This window comes from Dendropsophus ebraccatus, chromosome 8, assembly GCF_027789765.1.
Source record: "Dendropsophus ebraccatus isolate aDenEbr1 chromosome 8, aDenEbr1.pat, whole genome shotgun sequence".
In the NCBI taxonomy this organism is placed as follows: Eukaryota; Metazoa; Chordata; class Amphibia; order Anura; family Hylidae; genus Dendropsophus; species Dendropsophus ebraccatus.
The window spans coordinates 20,010,235-20,031,606 of record NC_091461.1 but is presented as its reverse complement, the minus strand read 5'-3'; the positions used below and the strand labels follow the sequence as shown (position 1 = coordinate 20,031,606).

The following is a 21,372-nucleotide window of genomic DNA, read 5'->3' as shown; positions in this document are numbered from 1 at the left end:
AGGCGGCACCAGGAGCCGCTCTGTCATGACCGAGGCCGCTCGCATTCTCCATTGGGCGGAGCGTTTTGTTCCAGCCCTCTCGGCAGTCCACATTCCCGGGGTGGACAATTGGGCGGCGGACTACCTCAGCCGCGAAAGACTGGATCAGGGCGAATGGGCTCTACATCCCGAGGTGTTTCTTCAAATCTGCCGGCGGTGGGGATTCCCAGACGTAGATCTCTTCGCCTCCAGGCTGAACCACAAACTCCCCATCTATGTGACTCGAGCCCGGGATCCTTGCGCGTTCGCGGTCGACGCCTTGGTGACCCCATGGGAGCAGTTCTCCCTGGTTTACGCCTTTCCTCCTCTGCCCATTCTCCCTCGAGTCCTGAAGCGCTTCAAGGCACTCGGCGTTTCCGCCATTCTTGTCGCTCCAGACTGGCCGCGCCGGTCCTGGTACGCCGACGTAGTGCACCTCCTGGCCGACGCCCCCTGGCGACTTCCCCTGCGGGCCGACCTCCTTTCACAAGGGCCAATATTCCACCCCAATTTACCTCAGCTGAGTTTAACGGCGTGGCTGTTGAAGCCGCGGTATTGAGGTTTCGTGGGTTCTCGGAACCAGTCATCCAAACCATGCTTAAGGCCCGTAAGCCTCAGTCAGCTCGGATCTACCATCGCGTGTGGAAGGCCTTCTTTTCTTGGTGCGAACAGAATAATTTTCACCCCTTGGTGTGTTCCACGCCCAAGATTCTTTCCTTTTTACAATCCGGGCTGGATAAAGGCCTCAGTCATTCCACCTTGCGTTCACAGATTTCCGCCCTGTCTGTTCTTTTTCAGCGGGCTCTGGCTTTCCGCCCTCAGGTGAAGACCTTTCTTCAGGGGGTGGTCCATTTGGCCCCTCCTTTTCGACAGCCTTTAGAGCCCTGGGATCTTAATTTAGTCCTCGAGGTTCTACAAGGTCCTCCCTTTGAGCCTCTTCGTGAGGTGTCTCTTTGTTTCCTTTCTTGGAAAGTCGCCTTCCTGGTGGCGATTACCTCCATCCGTAGGGTGTCTGAACTGGCAGCGCTCTCTTGTCGCTCCCCTTATCTGGTCCTTCACGAGGACAAGGTGGTGCTTCGTCCTCTTCCTTCCTTCCTGCCGAAGGTCGTGTCTGCATTCCACCTTAATGAGGACATCATTCTCCCCTCTTTTTGCCCTGCGCCCTCCCATCCTAGTGAACGGTCCCTGCATTGTTTGGACCTTGTCCGGGCCATACGGATCTACTTGTCCGTCACTGCTTCCTTTCGCCGCTCGGATTCCTTGTTCGTGGTCCCGTCGGGTCCGCGCAAGGGACTGGCGGCTTCCAAGACCACCATTGGGCGTTGGATCAGGGCAGCCATCGCAGAGGCCTACCGCGTTCGTGGCAGGGCTCCTCCCTTTCGGGTCACCGCTCATTCTACTCGGGCTGTGGGGGCCTCTTGGGCGGTCCGCCATCAGGCTTCAGTGTCCCAGGTCTGCAAGGCCGCCACCTGGTCTTCAGTACACACTTTTTCAAAGTTTTATCAGGTCCATATCCTGGCTTCCTCTGACGCCAGTCTGGGCCGCAAGGTTCTGCAGGCCGCTGTGCGTTAGGCAGGCCGCATGGGGATTGTAATCTTCTTTCCCCACCCTCTGGGACTGCTTTTGTACGTCCCACTGGTGCTGTGTCCCCCAATGACAGGCACAAGAAAAGAGGATTTTTTTGTACTCTCCGTAAAATCCCTTTCTTGTGGCTTCATTGGGGGACACAGCTCCCACCCTGTTTGAGGTTGTGCTCCCGGGGCTTGTTCTGTTCTTGGGGTTTTCGTTCCCGGAACCAGTCTGTTTTTTGTTACTATTTTCTACTGCTTGTGACTAAACTGAGTTAGCCTGGTGCCTGTAGGAGGGGTATAGCCTGCCAGGCGGAGTCACTTCTTCTTCTGTCTAGTGTCGCCTCCTAGTGGCAGTAGCCTATACCCACTGGTGCTGTGTCCCCCAATGAAGCCACAAGAAAGGGATTTTACGGAGAGTACAAAAAAATCCTCTTTTTCCCCCCCCCCAGATAACTTCCTGGTCAGGATTTCCTGAAAGTAAGAACTGACACGGACCTGTGAAGGGAGCCTTAGGGGGCGGGTTCACACTACGGAATTCCCAAGGACAATGTCTGTGGAATTCCGTCAGCTGTCCGCCCGCACATCTGGGCGCCTTTCCGCCGGCCCATAAAATGGTGTCTATGGAGCCAGCGGAAAAGCGCGTGCCCGTGCGGGCGGTCAGCTGATGGAATTCCGTGGACATTGTCCGCGAGAATTCCGTAGTGTGAACCCGCCCTTACCTGGCAGACATTTAACACATGTTGGATATGCAATAAATGCCTAGAGTGGTTTTGCAATAGCTGAGGAACTGTAGTTAGGATATAGGAAGTGGTGTATAACTTCATGGGATGGATCTAATCTGCATGTTAAAAATTATTAAACAAGAAAATCCAACACATTCTTAGAAATGAGTTTATGCAGAACATTGGTAATAAATAAATCACACCCACATAACACAATCAGCAACCTGGAGCTCTGTATAAAAAAAAGTACTTCCTATAAAGTCAACCTCCCGCTCCTCCCCCCCCCCCCCCCCCCCCCCAAATCAACACTTTTGTCTCCATGATAGGGATGCTTTAAAGGAGAAGCCTGGCGTTCTCTAAAACCCAGAATCCTGCAGGGGAAGGGGGGAAATTGATCACAATTACCAACTTACCCATCCTTGTGCCCTCAGTGAGCAGAAGGACCCCTGCCAGGCTCTGGGGTGTCCATATCACAACCCAGCTGATGGACTAGCCGCTCAGCCAGTCACTGACTGGGGCGGGATGTGGCCAGTTCAGCAGCCAGGGTAGGCCTTTCCCCCCCCCGGGTCGTGATGGGGTAAAATTACTTCCGGCGGGGAGGTCCCGCAGCCATTGCTTACTACAAGCACAAGGAGAGGTAAGTTATTAATTGTGATCAGTTTCCCCCCTTCCCCCTGCAGGATGCTGTGTTTTAGAAAACGCTGCATTTCCCCTTTAAGGGTATGTGCACACTGAGTAATTTTGACAGAAACTGCGTCATGGAATTCTCAGGGCGCATGCGTCTCCGCCTGTGTCATACACTCCACTATATGCACAGGCAGATTCCGCCCTATGTCCAAAGAATGAACTTGGACCGATGAAAGAATCCGCCTGTGCGTAGAATGGTGGATTTTGACGAAAACGCCGTTGCGATATTCTCAGCTCACTCCCGCTCGTAAGCTGAGAATTCCTTGATGGCGTTTCCGTCAAAATTACTCAGTGTGCACATACCCTAAGGGTTCATTTACAGATACAGGATCTGCTGTGTTACGTTAATATCTGCAGAATATCTTGTATGTGTGAATGGACCCTTAAAGGGAACCAATCACCTCAAAAACGCATATATAGCTTTTTAAATGTGCTGTTAGAGCACACAGCACACTCTCCATACATGTTTCTATATACTCCCTGCCTCCCCCGTGTAATCCATAAAGGAACTATAAAACTGGCGCCCGGTATGCAAATTACATCAGGTATCACCTGGGCGTTCTTCGGCGGTAATCACACCCCTCTGGGTGTAATTCAAATCACCCAGTAGCTCCAACATCACTCGGGAGCACGCCGTGCACGGCGTTGGCGTGTCTACGTTCTTACGCCGCTGTGCATTCGCAGTACAGCTGCTCCCATTCTGGCTGTACTGCGCCTGTGCAGAATAGCCTCGAACTCCGGCTCACACCGAGTTCGAGGCTTTTCTGCACAGGCGCAGTACAGCCTGAATGGAAGCGGCTGTACTGCGCATGCGCGGCGTAAAAACGTAGGTGCGCAGACGTCGTGCACGGCGTGCTCCCGAGTGATGTCGGAGCTACTGGGTAATTTGAATTACGCCCAGAGGGGCGTGATTACCGCCAAAGAACGCCCAGGGGACCCGGACTGACTGACTACCATCTAGCCGAACACCGCCCAGGTGACTACCCGATGTAATTTGCATACCGGGCGCCGGTTTTATAAAGTTACTTTATGGATTACACGGGGGAGGCAGGGAGTATATAGAAACATGTATGGAAAGTGTGCTGTGGGCTCTAACAGCACATTTAAAAAGCTATATATGCGTTTTTGAGGTGATTGGTTCCCTTTAAAGAAGGTTATCCAGGATTAGAAAACATAGCTGTTCTCTTCCAAAAACAGTGCCACAACTCTTCTCAGGCTGTGCATGGTAATGCACCTCAACTCCATTCACTTTGAGGGTATAAACCCACACACCGTATATGCAGCAGATATGCAACAAATACGCAGCAGATTTGTTGGTACAGATTTGATGCTGTGTTCAGTTATTTAGATCTAATCCGCTGCGATTTTGCTGCGTATCGCAGCAGTAAATACGCTGCATATACGGTGTGTGGGTTTATACCCTCAGGGTACGTTCACACGTACCGGATCCGCAGCGGATTTTATCTAAATAACTGAACACAGCATCAAATCTGCTGCAGATCCTGTACGTGTGAACGCACCCTGAGAAGGAACTGAGCTGCAATACCAGATACAAACTGAGGACATGAAAGTAGCTATGTTTTTGTAATCCTGCAAATCCCTCTTTAAGTTTCCGTAAGGGTCCATTCACACGTCCCGGATCTGCAGCAGATTTCATACTGTGTTCAATTATTTAGTTACATTGGTATCTGCGGCAGATCCTGGGTGTGTAAAGGGATTATCCAAGCTTAGAAAATTATGGCCACTTTCTTCCAGAAACAGCACCACTATTGTTGCCAGTCTGGGCTTTGAATGGAGCTGAATGGTAATACCACACAAAACCTAAAGTCAGGGGTGGCGCTGTTTTTGAAAGTAGCTTTGTTTATCTCGGGTTGGGAACCTTGGCTCTCCAGCTGTTGCAAAACTACAACTCCTATTATGCCTGGACAGCTAAAGCTTTGGCTGTCCAGGCATGATGGGAGTTGTAGTTTTGCAACAGCTGGAGAGCCAAGGTTCCCTACCCGAGGTTCATCTAATCCCAGATAACCCCTTTAAGAGGGAAAAACAATGGCTGGATTTCTTGCTTCTGTCACATGATGCTTTTCTCCTACCTAGGACACAGATGTGATGTAGTAAAACTTCTGGATTAAAGGATTTTTTTTAGGAAGTAAAATAAAAAGATTAAGTAGCTTTCCTGTTATTATCAAATATAAGTGATCTCCGAGCAGAGAGGCAATAAATAAAAATGACAGATTATCAATCACTACAAAGCAAACTACCAATCAGTAGAACAGCGAACTGGTTATGTCCCTTATACACTGAGGTATAGTCTGTGTAGCCACATAGGGAAGAATGCTAGTGAATCCAGAGCAGCGCCTTGTAACAAGAGAGATCTACTAAGAATGTTCCAGAGTAAAGTTCACTGTAAAACAATCCTGTCTCTAATTTTCTCATAATTTTGATTAAAAAAAACTTTGTATACTTATCAGAAACAGTACCACTCTTGTCCATAGGTGATGACTGGTACTGCAGTTCAGCCTCACTCACTAAAGGAAGTGTAAAATAATAGGGGAAATAACATGGCTGATTTCTTGATGGGGACCTGCAGCTGTTGCTACACTACAGTTCCCATCATACCTGGACAGTATTATAGTTTTGCCACAGATGGAGGGGCTGCAGGTTCCCCATCCCCTCTCTTACATATGTACTGTGTAGAATACTGTTTTTTAATCCCAAAAATTAAGTAGCAATGCTATCTGCATCCTATAGACATGAGCGGCACCATACACTGAACAAATATCACATGGTTTCTTTACAAACGTAAAAAGTTCACATCTGTACCTTACAATTGTGGTAGAACGATTCAATCCCTTATCTACTAAGGTAGTAAAGAGTCATTTAGATGTCATTGTACAACAGGGGTAGGGAGCCTTAGCTCTCCAGCTATTGCAAAACTACAACTCCCATCATGCCCGGACAGCTAAAGCTTTGGCTGTCCGGGCATGATGGGAGTTGTAGTTTTGCAATAGCTGGAGAGCCAAGGCTCCCTATCCCTGTTGTATGAGATTAGAAAAGGATGGCCAATTTCTTTCATGAGAGTCACTCATTTCCAGTGGCCGTGTCTGCAGCTTAGCCCTATTCCCCGGGCACAGCCTATGGACAGGAGGGGCGCCATTTACAGTAGAAAGCAACCATGTTTTCCTAACCTCATACAGCCACTTCATAAATAATATAGTTTATTGTTCTATTCCCTTTTATAATGCTGGAACACTATAGTTTGGTGGCATCCCACTCTCCACACAATAGTAAAGTGATGGGTCAAAACTACAATTACCATTATGCTTGGACAACTAAAGGTTTAGCATTGGCTGCCTAAGGATAATGGGAATTGTAGTTTTGCAACAGCTAAAGGTTTCCCCCATGACTGCAATAGGGCTGGAGGTCAATGGTGTCTACAGTATAAGATTACACTTCTTGCTGGTTTTACATAAACACCACAAACGTTTCCGGACACAATGAAGCGCCTAGTGATACATTGTACCATCTCCTGGAGGAAAGGTTCACTTCCTAGATTGCGAGGACTGACGTCTGTTTTATGGGGATCCAATGTGGAGCATTCCATGTCAAACCATCTCCGTACGCAGGATGGGAAGACGGCAAAATAACTCGGGTGACCCATTGCCTATGAGGAAGAAGAAGGAATTCCAAGTGAGAATGTATAATGTTCACCAGGAATGTACAGTTGTGAAGAGTATGGAATATTGTCCCTAATATATCTATGTATATCTCTATACACTGTATATATGTGGAATCATAAAAGCCCAATTCTGCGGAACGATTATCGGCCGATATGTACGGCTGCATAATGGTAACATCTTCGGGATCGCCTGACCCAGCCTAATGCTTTCTTGCATCTCACTCCTCTCTAGGGACTATGGGTAGGGGGATACGCAGAACAAGTAGTCAAAGCTGGGTAGAGAAGCCATGTTTGGTCTCCAAATGCTCTGGGGGCCCAGCCAAATCCTATAGTACCATCTCCCTATGACCCCTTTTTAGGAGTGTATGGGTTTTGGCTTTCAGCCGAAGGGGGTGGAACTTGCACTTGGGGGGAGGGATCTGGCAGTAAGTGGTGTTATTCATCCAAGGGAGGCCATGTCTATATGTAGGGGAGGTTCTGAGAAATGTACAGCAGCGCACGCCTCCCATGTGTTCACTTTGCAACCAAGATCTGCATCGTAACAGTAATTCGATATTGCTAGGACTGTACCACTGTCTGTATTTGCATCCAACCATTGTATATATATCTTAACGTGTATATAGGGTCTGTATGTAATCGAGGAGCTGATGGCAGAATTACCAGCCTTTCTGTGACAGGGAGTGTTGGTGTAAATCTATACCTAGCCGTCCTGTGTTCTTGGTTAAGAAACGGGAAGTTACAACGGTCAAATTCATAATCTGCATAAAATCTTTCTGCTGTCCCCGTGTTTACATGGGTCTCCCTTAGATTCTGTCTAAAAACATCCCAATAGGGCAACTCCAGTGTGTGCGGGAGGGGGCAACTAGACTCGAAACCCCCTGGGGACCTCTGTGAATGATGACAATCTTTGTCCAGCACAGTGGGACATGTTCGCAATATATAAGTAAAGTGAATACATAAGTACGTTACTATTTTTGTAAACCTCCATTGACTTCACCATTGTATGGGTGTATTCTATGCTTTCTGCTGACATGTAAACAGCTTTTAGTTATCAGAGGTCACGACAATATACCATTGTGTTTCTACTCCAAAGAAAAGTCTCCAGTTGCTGAAGCGGCCGTAGCTGTAAGGATTATGGAAGATCTGCAAAAGGTAATAAACAAAGAACTATTGGTTGTTATCAGTATAGCAAAACTGGATGAGATGCTTTTAAGGAAGAGTAAAGCTAAACAAATTTACATTGAGGCTGTGTTCACATGTACAGGATCTGCAGCAGATTTGATGGCGCAGATACAAAGCACATCTGCTGCAGATCCTGTACGTGTCAACGCACCCTAAAGGGAATCTGTCAGCTGCAAATCCCAAACTGCTGACACTGTTAGATGCTTCTAGGACAAGGAGACACATGGTACCTTTCATGTATCTGTCTGTGCTTATGGAGTGTAAAAACAATGCTTTTATTCTACTCCTGAAATGCGGAGGGCTGTAACTCCTCCTCGCTCCCCCTCCCATCCCTATCCCTGCTTTATTGACAGTGAGCAAAAAGCAGGAATAGAAATGGGAGGGAAGCGAGATGTTACAGCCCTCAGCACTTTGGGAAATATATTAATCTGCTCAGTTCTTCCTGCTCTATAACATAATAGACAATAGATTAGATAGCATTGTCTTGGTGAGTGGTTCTCTTTAGGATTTGCTTATCCTAAATGATATGAATTGGCCATTTATTCACTTAGGGCTGTATAACATGGGATGGTATTTCGGAGCAACCAAGGGCAGGATCATCCAGGCAGCTCTCTAGGGGGGGGGGGGGGCGGCTGTCTGGATGATCCTTAGATCAGCTGGGTGGCCTATAGAAGTCTGCTGCTGCCGTTGGCATGTGACACACATCTATGAAAGTCTATGGCAGTTCCATGTGTGTGCTTAGTTGTGCTGCTCCTTGAAGCCCTGAGCCAAGCAGCTCACACACGGTTTTCCCTTAGGTTGTATTCACACACCCGTTGTGCAGACCATGGCCCGCACTACGATTGTGCATCCGTACTGCTGCACTACGTTCACACTTCATTACCCCAGCGATCCATGGCGCAAAAAAACGTTCTGTATTACAACATGTCCATTTTTTTTTTCGGACACAGATCCGGCTCTGTATACACGTATGGACGTGTGAACGGGGCCAATGAACAACATTGGTTTTATGTTATGCCAGCAATTGCGGACAGAACAATAGACGTGTGAATATAGCCTCACCAATGTGTCAGTGCAGATGCCACTCACCTTCCCTTTAGTCTGCAGTCTCTTCCTCTCCTTCTTGTTGATGTGTCTCTCTATGCTGGTCTCTCCTCGGGTGATGAGCATGGCGTGCCACAATGTGAGGGCACCAAGAGCCACTGCCACAGAGCTGCAAAATATCATCAATCCATGCAGAAATGTTAACAAGTGTAATGGTAACACCCAGTTGTCAATTGTTTTTGGATCAATAATAAAAGAACAGCACAACGTCAGCTTTGATATTGTATGGGGAATACAAGTAGTTACTACAACAGACATGTCATGAGAGCCAACAAATCCACTAGACATATGGGGAACATCTTGTTACTCCTCACGCTTGGGACTGATAGGGAAGGCTATGACCTATTGTAGGGATTATCCAGGATTAGAAAAAAACAAAGCCACCCCTGTCCTCAGGTTATGTGTGGTATTACAATTCAGCTCCATTCACTTTAAATGGAACTGAGCTGCAATACTATGCACAAACTGAGGACAGAAAAGGTGCTGTTTCTAGAAGAAAGCACCCATGTTTTTCTAAGCCTGGATTACCCCTTTAAAGTGTCACTGTCGTTTTATTATTTTATTTTATTTTTTTGCAGAAATTAATAGTCCAGGCGATTTTAGGAAACTTTGTAATTGGGTTTATTAGACAAATATGCAATTATCTGCATTCAAAAAGGCTTCCCCAGCCCCCTTCCCTCCTCTCTCTCAGTCACTGCTCATTATCAGGAAGTCTCGACTCTTTTACATCACTCGAGCCCTGTGTAACCTATGGAGAGGGGAGGGGGGAGGAGGGAGATTAGTCAGCAGCAGAGAACAAAGGATTACATACCTGGACCTGTGTGAAAGCCTCTATTCAGAGGTCAGTGCTGATTGTCAGAGAAGATAGCCGGTGATGTAGCTATAATTAACTCTTTGTTGACCTGTTTTGGCGCCTCATCTCCCTCCACCCCTCCCCTCTCCATAGAGAACAATGAAGACGGGGGGAGAGCTTCAAACTGCTTTCTTATGATAAAAATACATTTTTCGGCTAATAAACCCAATTACAAAGTTTCTTAAAATTGCCTGTACTATTGATTTCTACAAAAAAATATTAAACGACTGTGACACTTTAAGGATAAAGATAAATCTCCTACCTGCAAAGAACCCAGAGGTATATGATGCACTTGTGAAACACTCTCTCCCGGAAGGTGAAGGCCGGAGGTGGCGTCTGGCTGTACGTCTAAAAGAGAGAAATCTTATTAACATCTCGGTGTTGGGCTGGAATCTAAGTCACGGCACGTTATAAAAGAGACAAGAAACAAAGACATAAGACATCAGTAAGACATAGTAGTATCATCAGGATAGTGAGGGGGATGACACTTTCCTTCTTTGTATCTTAGTATTAAAGGGGTTCCATCACAAGGACAGACCCTGTATGGGGGTTCTCAGCTTTAGACAATACTTTCCTGTAATAAATGCCTCTCCATTAGACTGATCACAAGATGTCCGGCTGTGGAGCAGCAGCGATCAGACGAAATCCATGCGGAAAGCTGGTATCACTTTCAACTCCACTCTGCTACAGCGCCCCCAGAGGGGAAGTGTGGCATTACATGGTTACCATTAAAATCAATGTATTATCTGTATAATGCATGAACAGTGGGCCCTCTAGGGTACAGCTACTATGAGGAACTCCTCTCTCTTGTGTGTATGGGGCTTTGAAGGATAACAGTACTGACTATACGCTAACAAGAAGTAACAGACAGATGGAAGGGAGAATGAGCAAAGTTTGTAGCCTGTAACAATGAAGACACATAGATCTGCATAAAGGCTGCAAACACAGAGCGGGTGGAGTCTTCAGACCCCATTGAGATGAGTCTGAACACAAGGAGACTGGTTAGTCACAACAGAAGAGCAGGAAGGAGCGGACTCATACGTGTAAGCAGGACATGAGGCTGCGGTAGTCACACACATAGGTAGCCAGATAGCCCACCTCATTGCCTGCGAGCTGGAGCCTCTCCGCCTCATGGTGCTTCATTTTCTAATAAGAGGGAAATATGACCACAATTACCTTTCTAGTACCTTCTAGAACAGAGCACAACCCGGCCGACTCCGGAACAAGAGAAACATGACGGAGGACAAGGAAGAGCTGGAGCTACGACCATAGTCTGCCTGCCTCGTGAAACCTTTAAGCACTTCTTAAAGGAGCTTTCCAGGACTAGAAATCAATGGCCACCCATAACAGGGTTTTCAGCCTATTAATAGGATAGGGGGATAAGTGCATGATTATGGGTGGTCTGAATGCAGGGACCTGCTATATTAAGAATGATATGACCTTTCAGAATGATATGGTCTTCATAAGTGGATAGTGTAGCTTAATTCATTGTCTATGGGAGCAGACGGGGAGAAATGAATGCTGCAGTATGGCAGTCCCATAGTCTGCACACATGACCTCTGCTCCAGGCTGACTGGAGACTGTAAGCTCCCAGCAACCAGACCCCCGATCATTCACTTATCCCCTGTTCTATGGGTAGGTATTAATGGCTGGGCAACCCCTTTAAGAGTTGAAGTTCAGTGACTCCCGGCACCACCTCCAATGAGCTGAGTAAAGTGGCTGCGGAGTTCTACATAGCCCTGTGTTCTCTTCGTGGTTTACCAGGCACAGCTCTGTACTTCTGCTATTACAGCCCGGTCTCATTCACTTGTATGGAACGAAGCCGCTCTAATACCAGACACAACCACCACTAAAGTATGGATCTGTGCCTGGTAAACAGCAGGGCACCACAGCTGCTTCAAACAGATGACATATGAAGTCAGACACCCTCCGATCTTAAAGGTTTTTTTTATTTTTTATTAAAGCTTACTTGTCCTCTATCCACAGGAGATCACAGGGGGTCCGAACTCCATGCCCCTTGGTGTTCTCCAGATCAGTCCTGGCTCCTTTGTTTTCAATAGAGCTGCGCATCTCATGTGACCCGCAGCTCCATTCATTCTCTATGGAGCCGCCAGAAAGAGCAGAGTTCTGTAGAGAATGAACAGAGCCGCCACAGGTCGACAAAGGAGCCGGGGACTGATCTGGAGATCGCCAGAGGGCATGGAGGTCAGGTCCCCTGCAATCTCCTGTGGATAGGAGACAAGTACATTTTAATAATTGAACCCATTTAAAGAGATAGCTTATGGCCATTCATTCTCCAATTTGGCCTGCCCTCCTTTAATACCCTGTTTATTAGAATTTCCCATCTTAGATAAGACTTAATAATACTATATGCACCTGAGATCTAATAGGAAACCTGCAAAACTCTGACTGCACCTTTGGATAGGAGCAGACTGTAACACATGGTGTAATATAACCCTTATATATCAGCAGAAATGGAATAACTTTATACAACATTTCATGGCTCTACATCCAGCCTATAGAGATGGAGTCACCCGGACACATCACTGGTGTCTCATTTGTTTTGCAGGAGTAACATAAACATCACCCATATCTATACCCAATGCAATATCTTCCTAAACTTTTATCCTGTTTATGGGAGTCCAGTCACCTACAGAGGAGCACCCCATCTCACCTCTATAGCTGCATAGGCTTCCCGGAACATGACGCGGCTGCTGATGCTACAGTAGATACAACCCAGGGTCATGAAGAGGCAGAAGGAGAAGAAGTAGCGGTGGTTGTAGTGCCCCACGCAGTTATTCAGCCAGGCTTCAATGGGAACGTGTTAAAGAGTAATATGGCCAACATGATACTAAAGAAGTTCCTACAAAGTGGCTCACCATCTATTAAAGAACTACAACTCCCAGAAAGTCCCAACAGCCGAGCACCCTGCCTGCATTTGATGGCCAATGGCTACCCCAGTTTTACCAGCAATATCTTGCTACCATTTGTGATTGCATCAGGGCCATGTTTTATCCACATGCAACAGCAGCGTCATGAGACTGTACCGTAGGGCCCTACTACACCAAATGATTATCGGCCGTACTTGGCCAATAACCGGCCATTCTGGACGATAATCGTTTGGCGTAATAGCGCCTGTTAAAAGACCATGATCAGTCAGCATGCACAATGTCAGCGGATCGTGGTCTTCCAACAGGTTGAAAAATTACCATAACGACTACCTCCACCCAATAGCTATATATGTAGATAAGTATAAAGGATACGGCAATGGTGATCCATCTTCAAAATGCATCTGTGGAGAGAACAATAATAATATTATGGACGCCACCGTCTCACATTACTGCACATCCTCAGTAAACAAGATTATTGGAGTCACAGGGAATCTGGTGAATGCCGCCATTGTTTGCCCCTAACAAATATTGAGAAACACGTTTTACTAGTTCCCATAGTTATGCACAGTGTGTATGCGCAGAATGCGACTGATGTGGACGGACCGTGTAACTATATAAGGACAAAAATGTTACATGTCACAATCCCAATAGAGATGAGCGCTCTGCCTTTGAATACTGGTGGCTGAAGAAGTGGGATGCAGCCTTAGGGAGTCCTGGAAAACATGGATACAGCCATAGGCTGCATCCAACCTCTTCAGCCGCATAGTCTCAGCGGTGATCTACAGGGTGGACATAGGGGTGTTTAAAGTGTCACTGTCTTTTTATTATTATTTTTTTTTTGCAGAAATCAATAGTACCGGCGATTTTAAGAAACTTTGTAATTGCGTTTATTAGGCAAATATGCCATTATCTGCATTCAAAAAGACTTTCCCCAGGTCCCCCCCACCCCCATCCTCTCATTAGTCGCCAGCAGAGAACAAAGGATTACACAGTGGGAGCTGTGTGAAAGCTGATATTCAGAGGTCAGTGCTGACTTCAGAGGAGATAGCCCAGTGATGTAGCTGTAAATTAACTCTTTGTTGTCCTGTTTTGGTGCCTCAACTCCCTCTCTCCATAGAAAATCATGAAGACAAGGGGGGAGAGCTTCAAACTGCTTTTTCATGATAAAAATGTATTTTTCGGCTAATAAACCTAATTACAGAGTTTCTTAAAATCGCCTGTACTATTCATTTCTGCAAAACAAATTTAAACGACAGTGACACTTTAAAGCCTCAAATCAAACCAAACTTATAATCATTGTACAGAAGGTTATAATACACGGGGGGAGGGCTCTGACCTGAGACAGAGAGCATCTCCTGTGAATAAGTTCTCATATCTAAACGCATTTCCCTGCAACTAGAAATGTGGGATAACATGGCAGCCATTCAAAAAAAAATAAAAATGGCTGACTGTAATATATGGCCAGGTTTGCCAGAACAGAAGTCACTGTTATTTAATGGCTGATAGAAAATACACCTTATTCTACAATACATAGGATCAATAAGCATTAACAACCCACCTATTGCAAATGCTACAGTGATGCGTCCGAGCAGGTTTTGGTGCAATGCATTTCCGGCATACTGATACTGATGGGATATTCTTGTGGGCCTGACAAACACAACAGCCGCCATTAGAATCACAGTAAGTATGTATGTATGTCTACATGCACCCATATTCTGGCCACATCCATGACCAGAACCAACACCTATCAGTTTGAGTCATTAGATCAGCACTGGGCCCAGAACTTGCAGCCGTAATATGGACCCATATATGCATCAGTAACATGGCAGAGTGAAGTGCGCACACATATCATTCATTATATATAATATATATATATATATATATATATATATATATATATATATATATATATATATATATATATATATATATATATATATATATATATGTAGTTATTCCAGGTTTATTGTAAGCAATCAATGGTTTTCCCTTAGCAATACATGGAGTAATAAGCAAAATGAAAATAAAAAAATATACAAAGTTGAATTTGAATTTTTTTTCTTTTTTCCAAAAAAATGTAATGTAAACCTGAAAACTGAAAAAATTCTAAATGTATGTATTAAAAGGGGTACCATGGAGGAAAACAAAAAGTAGTTTTCAAATCACCTGGTGGCAGAAAGTTATATAGATTATGTATATTACTTCTACTTAAAAATCTTAAGTCTTCCAGTACTTATCAGCTACTGTATGACCTGCAGGAAGTGGTTTATTCTTTCCAGTCTGACACAGTGCTCTGTGCTGCCACCTCTGTCCATGTCAGGAAAGGTTTAGTAAGGGGATTTCCTACTGATCTGGACAGTTCTTGACATGGACAGAGGTGGCAGCAGAGAGCACTGTGTCAGACTGGAGAGAATACACCACTTCCTGCAGGACATACAGCAGCTGATAAGTACTGGAAGACTGGAGATCATTTAATAGAAATAATTTACAAATCTTTATTACTTTCTGACACCATTTGATTTAAAAAAAAAAAAAAGTATCCTCTGGATTACCCTTTAAATCTAGAAATGTTATTTTACCATCTGATCCTCTGGCTGGTTACCTGTGGTGGATACCCAGGGGGGGTGGTGATGGCTTTGTAATAGTGGAAGACGATCAGGATGAGATTCCAGTGGCCGTAGGCGAGATGCCAGCAGATCCAGGGGGTGGAATACGTTTGCAGGATGAGAGGGAGGACGCAGATGTACACGATCAATACAATGGAGCTTGTCAGTATAATCACCAGAGCCACAAACACCTAGATTAAAAAAATATAAGTTAAATTAAAAAGAATGTAAATTATATATAACTACTATACAGATGTGTGGAAGTACTTACGACGCCGAACCACCTGGTCACATGATCCACCAACCAATAAATGGGCTCAAACAGGGACTCGATGACAACGTCGCTGTTGGTGAAAGAGTTATAGGCGAGAGAGACAAGGCAGAGGCGGCCGTAGCGCAGGTAGTCTGTCAGCAGGTTCACATACGTAAACTTCCTTCTGTGTCCCAGGCGAAGGCACCTCAAGAAAAGGCGCCGCACGTTTCTCATTCCCACTGTGCATTACCTGGGGAGAGAGAAGCACAACCAAGACTAATGGACGACTGCTAATGGTGGAAACTGTATGTCCCTGTATACTATGACTAACGTGTGAGCGGTATTCAGGGTCTGCTCACTTCAGGTGTGGCATATACATACATATATATATATATATAGGCCCTCAAGCCTCAGCATATACCTAGAGCATCCTTCTGGTATACACCTGCTCTATACGCACTGATAGCCGAGTATCATCCAGCGACCGATCTACCGCCCCTCTAGTACATGAGAATAAGGAAGACGGACGGGTGGGAGTTCCCCTCTACATTCTGTAATAACCTTATACAGCTCAATGCAAATCATTAACTCCCATTACTGTGCGCCGACCGATGATCGGGCTAAAGGGAGTGTTCACACATGACTGTCCTGTGGGGGGTTTATATTTAAGAGACAAGCTTTGTGCTGGGATTCTCCAAACCCCCCTCCCTGCAATCTAACGCTAATGGAGCGTTTACACAGACAGATTTATCTGACAGATTTTTGAAGCCAAAGCCAGGAACAGACTATAAACAGAACAGGTCATAAAGGAAAGACTGAGATTTCTCCTCTTTTCAAATCCATTCCTGGCTTTGGTTTAAAAAATCTGTCAGATAAATCTGTCTGTGTAAACGCGCCATTAGCGTAGATTTGAACCCACCGCATGTCACTTCTTTCGGCGGATAGCGGAATACGCCGGCCCATAGAATGGTGTCTATGAAGCCGTCGGAAAGGCGGGAGGACATACTGCGGAATTCTGCTGAGTTTATCCGCGAGAATTCCGTAGTGTGAACCCACCCTAAGTGTGGTATTGCAGCTCAATTCCAAAAAATAAATGGGCTTGAACAGGGACTCGATAGCCACAACCATCAAATACATGGAGGTCCTCCGGAGTGACCGCTGCTCTCAGGGTTCTATTACTATAAGGAGGGGGCTCCCTGCTCTTCTATATATTGTCCCTATAGCTTAATGAAGGGCACTGCTGTGGTGTGAGAACCTCTTTAATGGTAGACTGACATGTAACGAGTTCGCAGTGGATTTCACGTTGCGATACTCAGTGTCACATCAGTTTACGGCCCTACATTCTTGTGGTGGATTTTCCTTCGGCTGTGAGAATGTGGTGACGGCCATATTTAATACTTAGCTGCCATGCCAGTAAAAATAATAAACAGCCCCCCATGCTTATCTGCCCGCTCTCCCCCGGAGCACTTCTGCTTGCCTCTCGGTCCGCTCTGCCAGGGCAATGTCCCACCGCAGCCAGTGATTGGCTGAGCAGGCCACCAGTGAGCGGGACCAAGAGGAGCAAGCAGATGAGCGCACAGGTAAGCAGGGACTGTTTATTATTTTTACCACCAGCTAGTAAAACATGGCCGTCACTTTCATTCCCCTGCAAGAATGCAAGGCCATAGGCTATAATGGTACAGAGTATCGCAGCAGACTCAGTACATGTGAATCTATCCATAGGCCAATGTTTACATGTAACGGATCCGCATCGGATTTCACGCTGCAAATTACCGACAGGACATCCTGCCGCAGCACAGATTGTCTGAGAGGGACGGTAAGACGCTGAGAGCCCCCGAAGTAAGCTGGAGCGCAGAGCAGGTAATGCATGTACCGGCCGGCGGGGGGTAAAGGGGGCTGTCACTTACATACTGACAGCGGGATGTCAATCTCGCTGCAAGTATATATTCTCACTAAAAATGACAAGGCAAGGGATCCACAGCGGATTTCGCTTTGCTGCAGATCCGTTACGTGTGAAACTGACCTAAGGGTTGGTTTACACATACCGTATCCGCAGCGGATTTCCCGCTGCACGTTCGAAGCATAATCTGCTGCGAATACCAAACTGTACTTTTCAATGAGAAAAATTGACTGGGGGCAGATAAGTATGGTTGCATTTCCTTTTTTTTTTTTTTTTTTTTTTTTTTTTTTTTAAAAAAAACACTCCAAGCCAAGTATGTAAATAAAATGTGACACTCAGAATAACCCTTAAAGGGGTTATCCAGCACTACAAAAACATGGCTACTTTCTCCTAGAGACAGCACCACTCTTGTCTCCTGTTCAGGTGTGGTTTGCAATTCAGCTCCATTCACTTCAATGGAACAGAGTTACAAAACCTGGTCTCCAGTTTGGGTGCAGTGTAGAGATGAGCAAACCTGGAGCATGGTCGACTCCATCCGAACCCGAACTTTCGGCATTTGATTAGCGGTGGCTGCTGAAGTTGGATAAAGCCCTAAGGCTATGTGGAAAACATGGATATAGTCATTGGCTGTATCCATGTTTTCCAGACAACCTTAGAGCTTTATCCAAGTTCAGCAGCCCCCGCTAATCAAATGCCGAACGTTGGGGTTCGGATGGAGTCGAGCATGCTCCAGGTTCGCTCATCTCTAGTGCAGAGTAGTACTGTCTCTGGAAGAAAGCAAACATGTTTTTGTAGCGCTGGATAACCCCCTAGGGCAAAATTCTAACTAAAAACCCTCAAAATCTACATAGAGGTTTGACAGTTCCAATTGATGTCAATCTGAGCGTTCAATGTGAAAACGCTCTTAAAAGTGAAACTTTTTAGTTTTTTTTATGCATTAAAAGCCGATGCAGTTGTTTTAACCATTTACCAATGAAAATTTGTGCTTAGCCGTCACTGTCATAAAAATAGAGACATAGCAAAAGTTTTTAGTGGTCGGGCTCTGAGCGTTCAGACCCTGACTGATCAGGATAACTAGCCAAAGGAAATCTGTGCCTAAAAGGGATTATCCAGCATTAGAAAAACATGGCCACTTTCTTCCAGAGACAACATGACTCTTGTCTCCAGTTTAGGTGCAGGTTTTGCAGTTCTATTGAAGTGAACGGAGCGTAATTGCAAACCAGAAAAGAGCAGTGCTGTCTCTGGAAGAAAGTGGCCATGTTTTTCTTTTCTGGATAACCCCTTTAAAACACCCTATCCTTTACTATTTGGCTCAGGGTAGTATTACACGGGCTGATAGGGGCCCGATAATAACTCTAAACGAGCGCCGATCTGCTAGATCTGCGCTCGTTTACTGGGTCTATTACATGGCCCGATAATCGTTTGACAAGGGCTGCATGGACATTGTTACCGATGTCTTTGCAGCCTTTGCTTAAAGTGACTGTACCACCAGGCCCAGGCAGAAGCACTGGAGGCGGCTGACCCACCCCCAGTGGAAAGAAACCCCAGCCCCACCTTGACGTGACTCCATTAGAATCAATGGAACCCTATCATAAAGGGGCAGGGGTTTCCTCCTACTAAGGGTGGATCGGCCTGCCTCCAGTGCTTCAGCCTGGGCCTGGTGGTACAGTCACTTTAAACTCTATACATTACCTGTCCAGGCTGCAGGGCTCCTCTTGCTCTGTGCTTCCCCCCAGGTCCCGCACGCTCCAGCTTCAGAGCGGCCTGTCTCAGCTGACAGGCCGCTCAGCTAATCACAGGCCGTGGCGGTCCTGGCCTGTGATTGGCTGAGCGGCCTGTCAGCTCAGACAGGCCGCTCTGAAGCTGGAGCGCGCGTGACCCGGGGAGAAGCAGAACACAGGAGGAGCCCTGGACCATGGATAGGTAATGTATTCACTTTGTAAACCGTCAGCCGCACACCACTATTACACGTAGCGATGCACGGTCGGCACCCGACAATTATAGGTCCAAACCTATATCAACGATCAGCCGACGATCATTGTCATCGGCTGATTGTTGTGTTTTTTTTTTGTTTTTTTTTTACATGGAGCGATAATCGGCCGGATAGGACCGATTCGGTCGATTATCATTCCGTGTAATAGTACCCTAAGGCCGTGCAAGGACATAAGCGAGTGCTGCTCAGTGAGATCGGTGCTTGTTCGCAGTGCCTTTAATCATGCGGCGGGGAAAAAACGAAAGGTCAATATGCGGCTGATAGCAATAAATTTTACCACCTGGGTGTTTTCCCGCGTGTTACCCGATCACTGTCACCTTTAGGGTGCGTTCACACCTACAGGATCCGCAGCAGATTTGATGCTGTGTTCAGTTGTTTAAATGAAATCTGCTGCGGATCTGCTGCAGAAAATACGCTGCGAATCCTATACGCTATAGAGCTGTGCTCCCCATCCTGTGGCTTTTCAGCCATTGTAAAACTACAACTCCCAGCATGCCCTGACAGCCAGATGACATGATAGGAGTTGTAGTTCTGCACCAGCTGGTGAGTCACTAAAGAACACTGGTGTAGATAGAGTAATAGCAATGCACTTGTCAGTGACTACTAGGACAATGTCATTATATCCTTAAAGGGCAGCATCACCCATAGTTACATACCTGCCCGGCAGTATCACTCAGTGGGGCACAAGTCTCTCCTTACAGCCGTCCTTCCACCTTGCATCCTCCATCCCGTCTCCCAGATACCTCCAATAACCGGATGTCACCACACTCAGCCTACATCAGCCGGAGCCATACCTAACAGAGCATGCGCACGACAGACGGGTCTCTCCTTAACGCTAATGCGCATGCCCAGTAAAAGCCGGCATTCTTGTCTATACAAGGCGCATGCGCATGGTAATGACGATAATTTTTTTTTTTCTGTTTCTTTTCCGCCACGCATGCGCACAAGGTTGCTGCTACCAGAGAGCAAAAGCAGCTTTATTAGTGTAGTTTTCACTTATAAAACATCAACAACGCTGTATACCGAGGGTGTCAAACTCAGGCCCTTCAGCTGTTCCAAAACTACAATTCCCATCATGCCTGGACAGCCAAAGCTAAAGCTTTGGCTGTCCAGGCATGATGGGAATTGTAGTTTTGCAACAACTGGAGGGCCTGATTGTAACACCCCTGTGTATACACTAAAATAACACTATATACATATATTCTACTAGACTTCTACTAGAGCCACCCCATTTTAGCGCTCACAATGGCGCCATACACGTGTACATTAGTGCCGTCACATGAAGCACCTTCCGCATACGCGTTTCGCCCTATACTTTCAGCATGGCCACTGTAAACCATGTTCATGGTAAAACCGCCTTAGTTACTGGCACTGTTATATGCGTATAGAGAAAAGACTCCCTTAGAGTAAATCCCCATAGGAAATAATAGCTGAAAAGAAACTTCTATAGCAATTCTATCCATAATCTGCAGGGAACTCCACCCAATTCTGCAGAAAGTCTCTTGCAGCATCCAGGGTCTTCACTGGAAGTCAATGTAGACATGGAAGATGTGTGCAGCCACGTGTAGTACTTGTTCAGGTCTCCCCCATACAGGGGCGGTCTTGGCATTTCTGGGGCCCCATGCAAAGTTATGTCTGGGCCCCCCCCCCCTCGACACGCGTTCAAAAACAATAGACCGCTGTGTGTTGCCCCCAGTAGTATTTACCCCTTGTGCGCTACCACCAGTAATATATACTCCTTGTGTGCTGCCCCAGTAGTATATACCCCTTGTTTGCTTCCCCCAGTAGTATATAGACCCCTGTGTGTTCCCCCAGTTATATATAGCCCCCCGTGTGCTCCCCCAGAAGTATATAGACCTCCTGTGTGCTGCCCCAGTTGTATATAGACCCCCTGTGTGCTGCCCCCAGTTGTATAT

General features: G+C 46.2%; 1 protein-coding gene across 1 annotated transcript; it reads right to left on the bottom strand.

The window, feature by feature from the left end:
- Positions 1–6,026: 6,026 nt before the first annotated feature.
- On the bottom strand, positions 6,027–20,270 carry ZDHHC16 (zinc finger DHHC-type palmitoyltransferase 16). Its single transcript, XM_069978895.1, has 11 exons — positions 20,113–20,270; positions 15,582–15,813; positions 15,307–15,501; positions 14,263–14,351; positions 13,077–13,105; positions 12,488–12,621; positions 10,912–10,959; positions 10,076–10,161; positions 8,946–9,069; positions 7,747–7,817; positions 6,027–6,659 (listed from the first exon to the last, which is right to left on the bottom strand). Exons 2-11 carry the CDS (start codon positions 15,795–15,797, stop codon positions 6,545–6,547), a joined length of 1,107 nt encoding a protein of 368 aa, XP_069834996.1. The 5' UTR covers positions 15,798–15,813; positions 20,113–20,270; the 3' UTR covers positions 6,027–6,544.
- Between the last annotated feature and the right edge of the window lie 1,102 nt (positions 20,271–21,372).

Excerpts from the sequence above, each read along its gene's own strand:
- ZDHHC16 (XM_069978895.1), bottom strand. The coding sequence starts at position 15,797 with ATGAGAAACGTGCGGCGCCTTTTCTTGAGGTGCCTTCGCCTGGGACAC. Across the intron at positions 13,106-14,262 it reads CACTGTAGCATTTGCAATAG|ATGCATTTTGAAGATGGATC; the intron begins GTGGGTTGTTAA and ends TTCTCTCCACAG. Across the intron at positions 7,818-8,945 it reads GACTGCAGACTAAAGGGAAG|ATCTTCCATAATCCTTACAG; the intron begins GTGAGTGGCATC and ends TACCTTTTGCAG.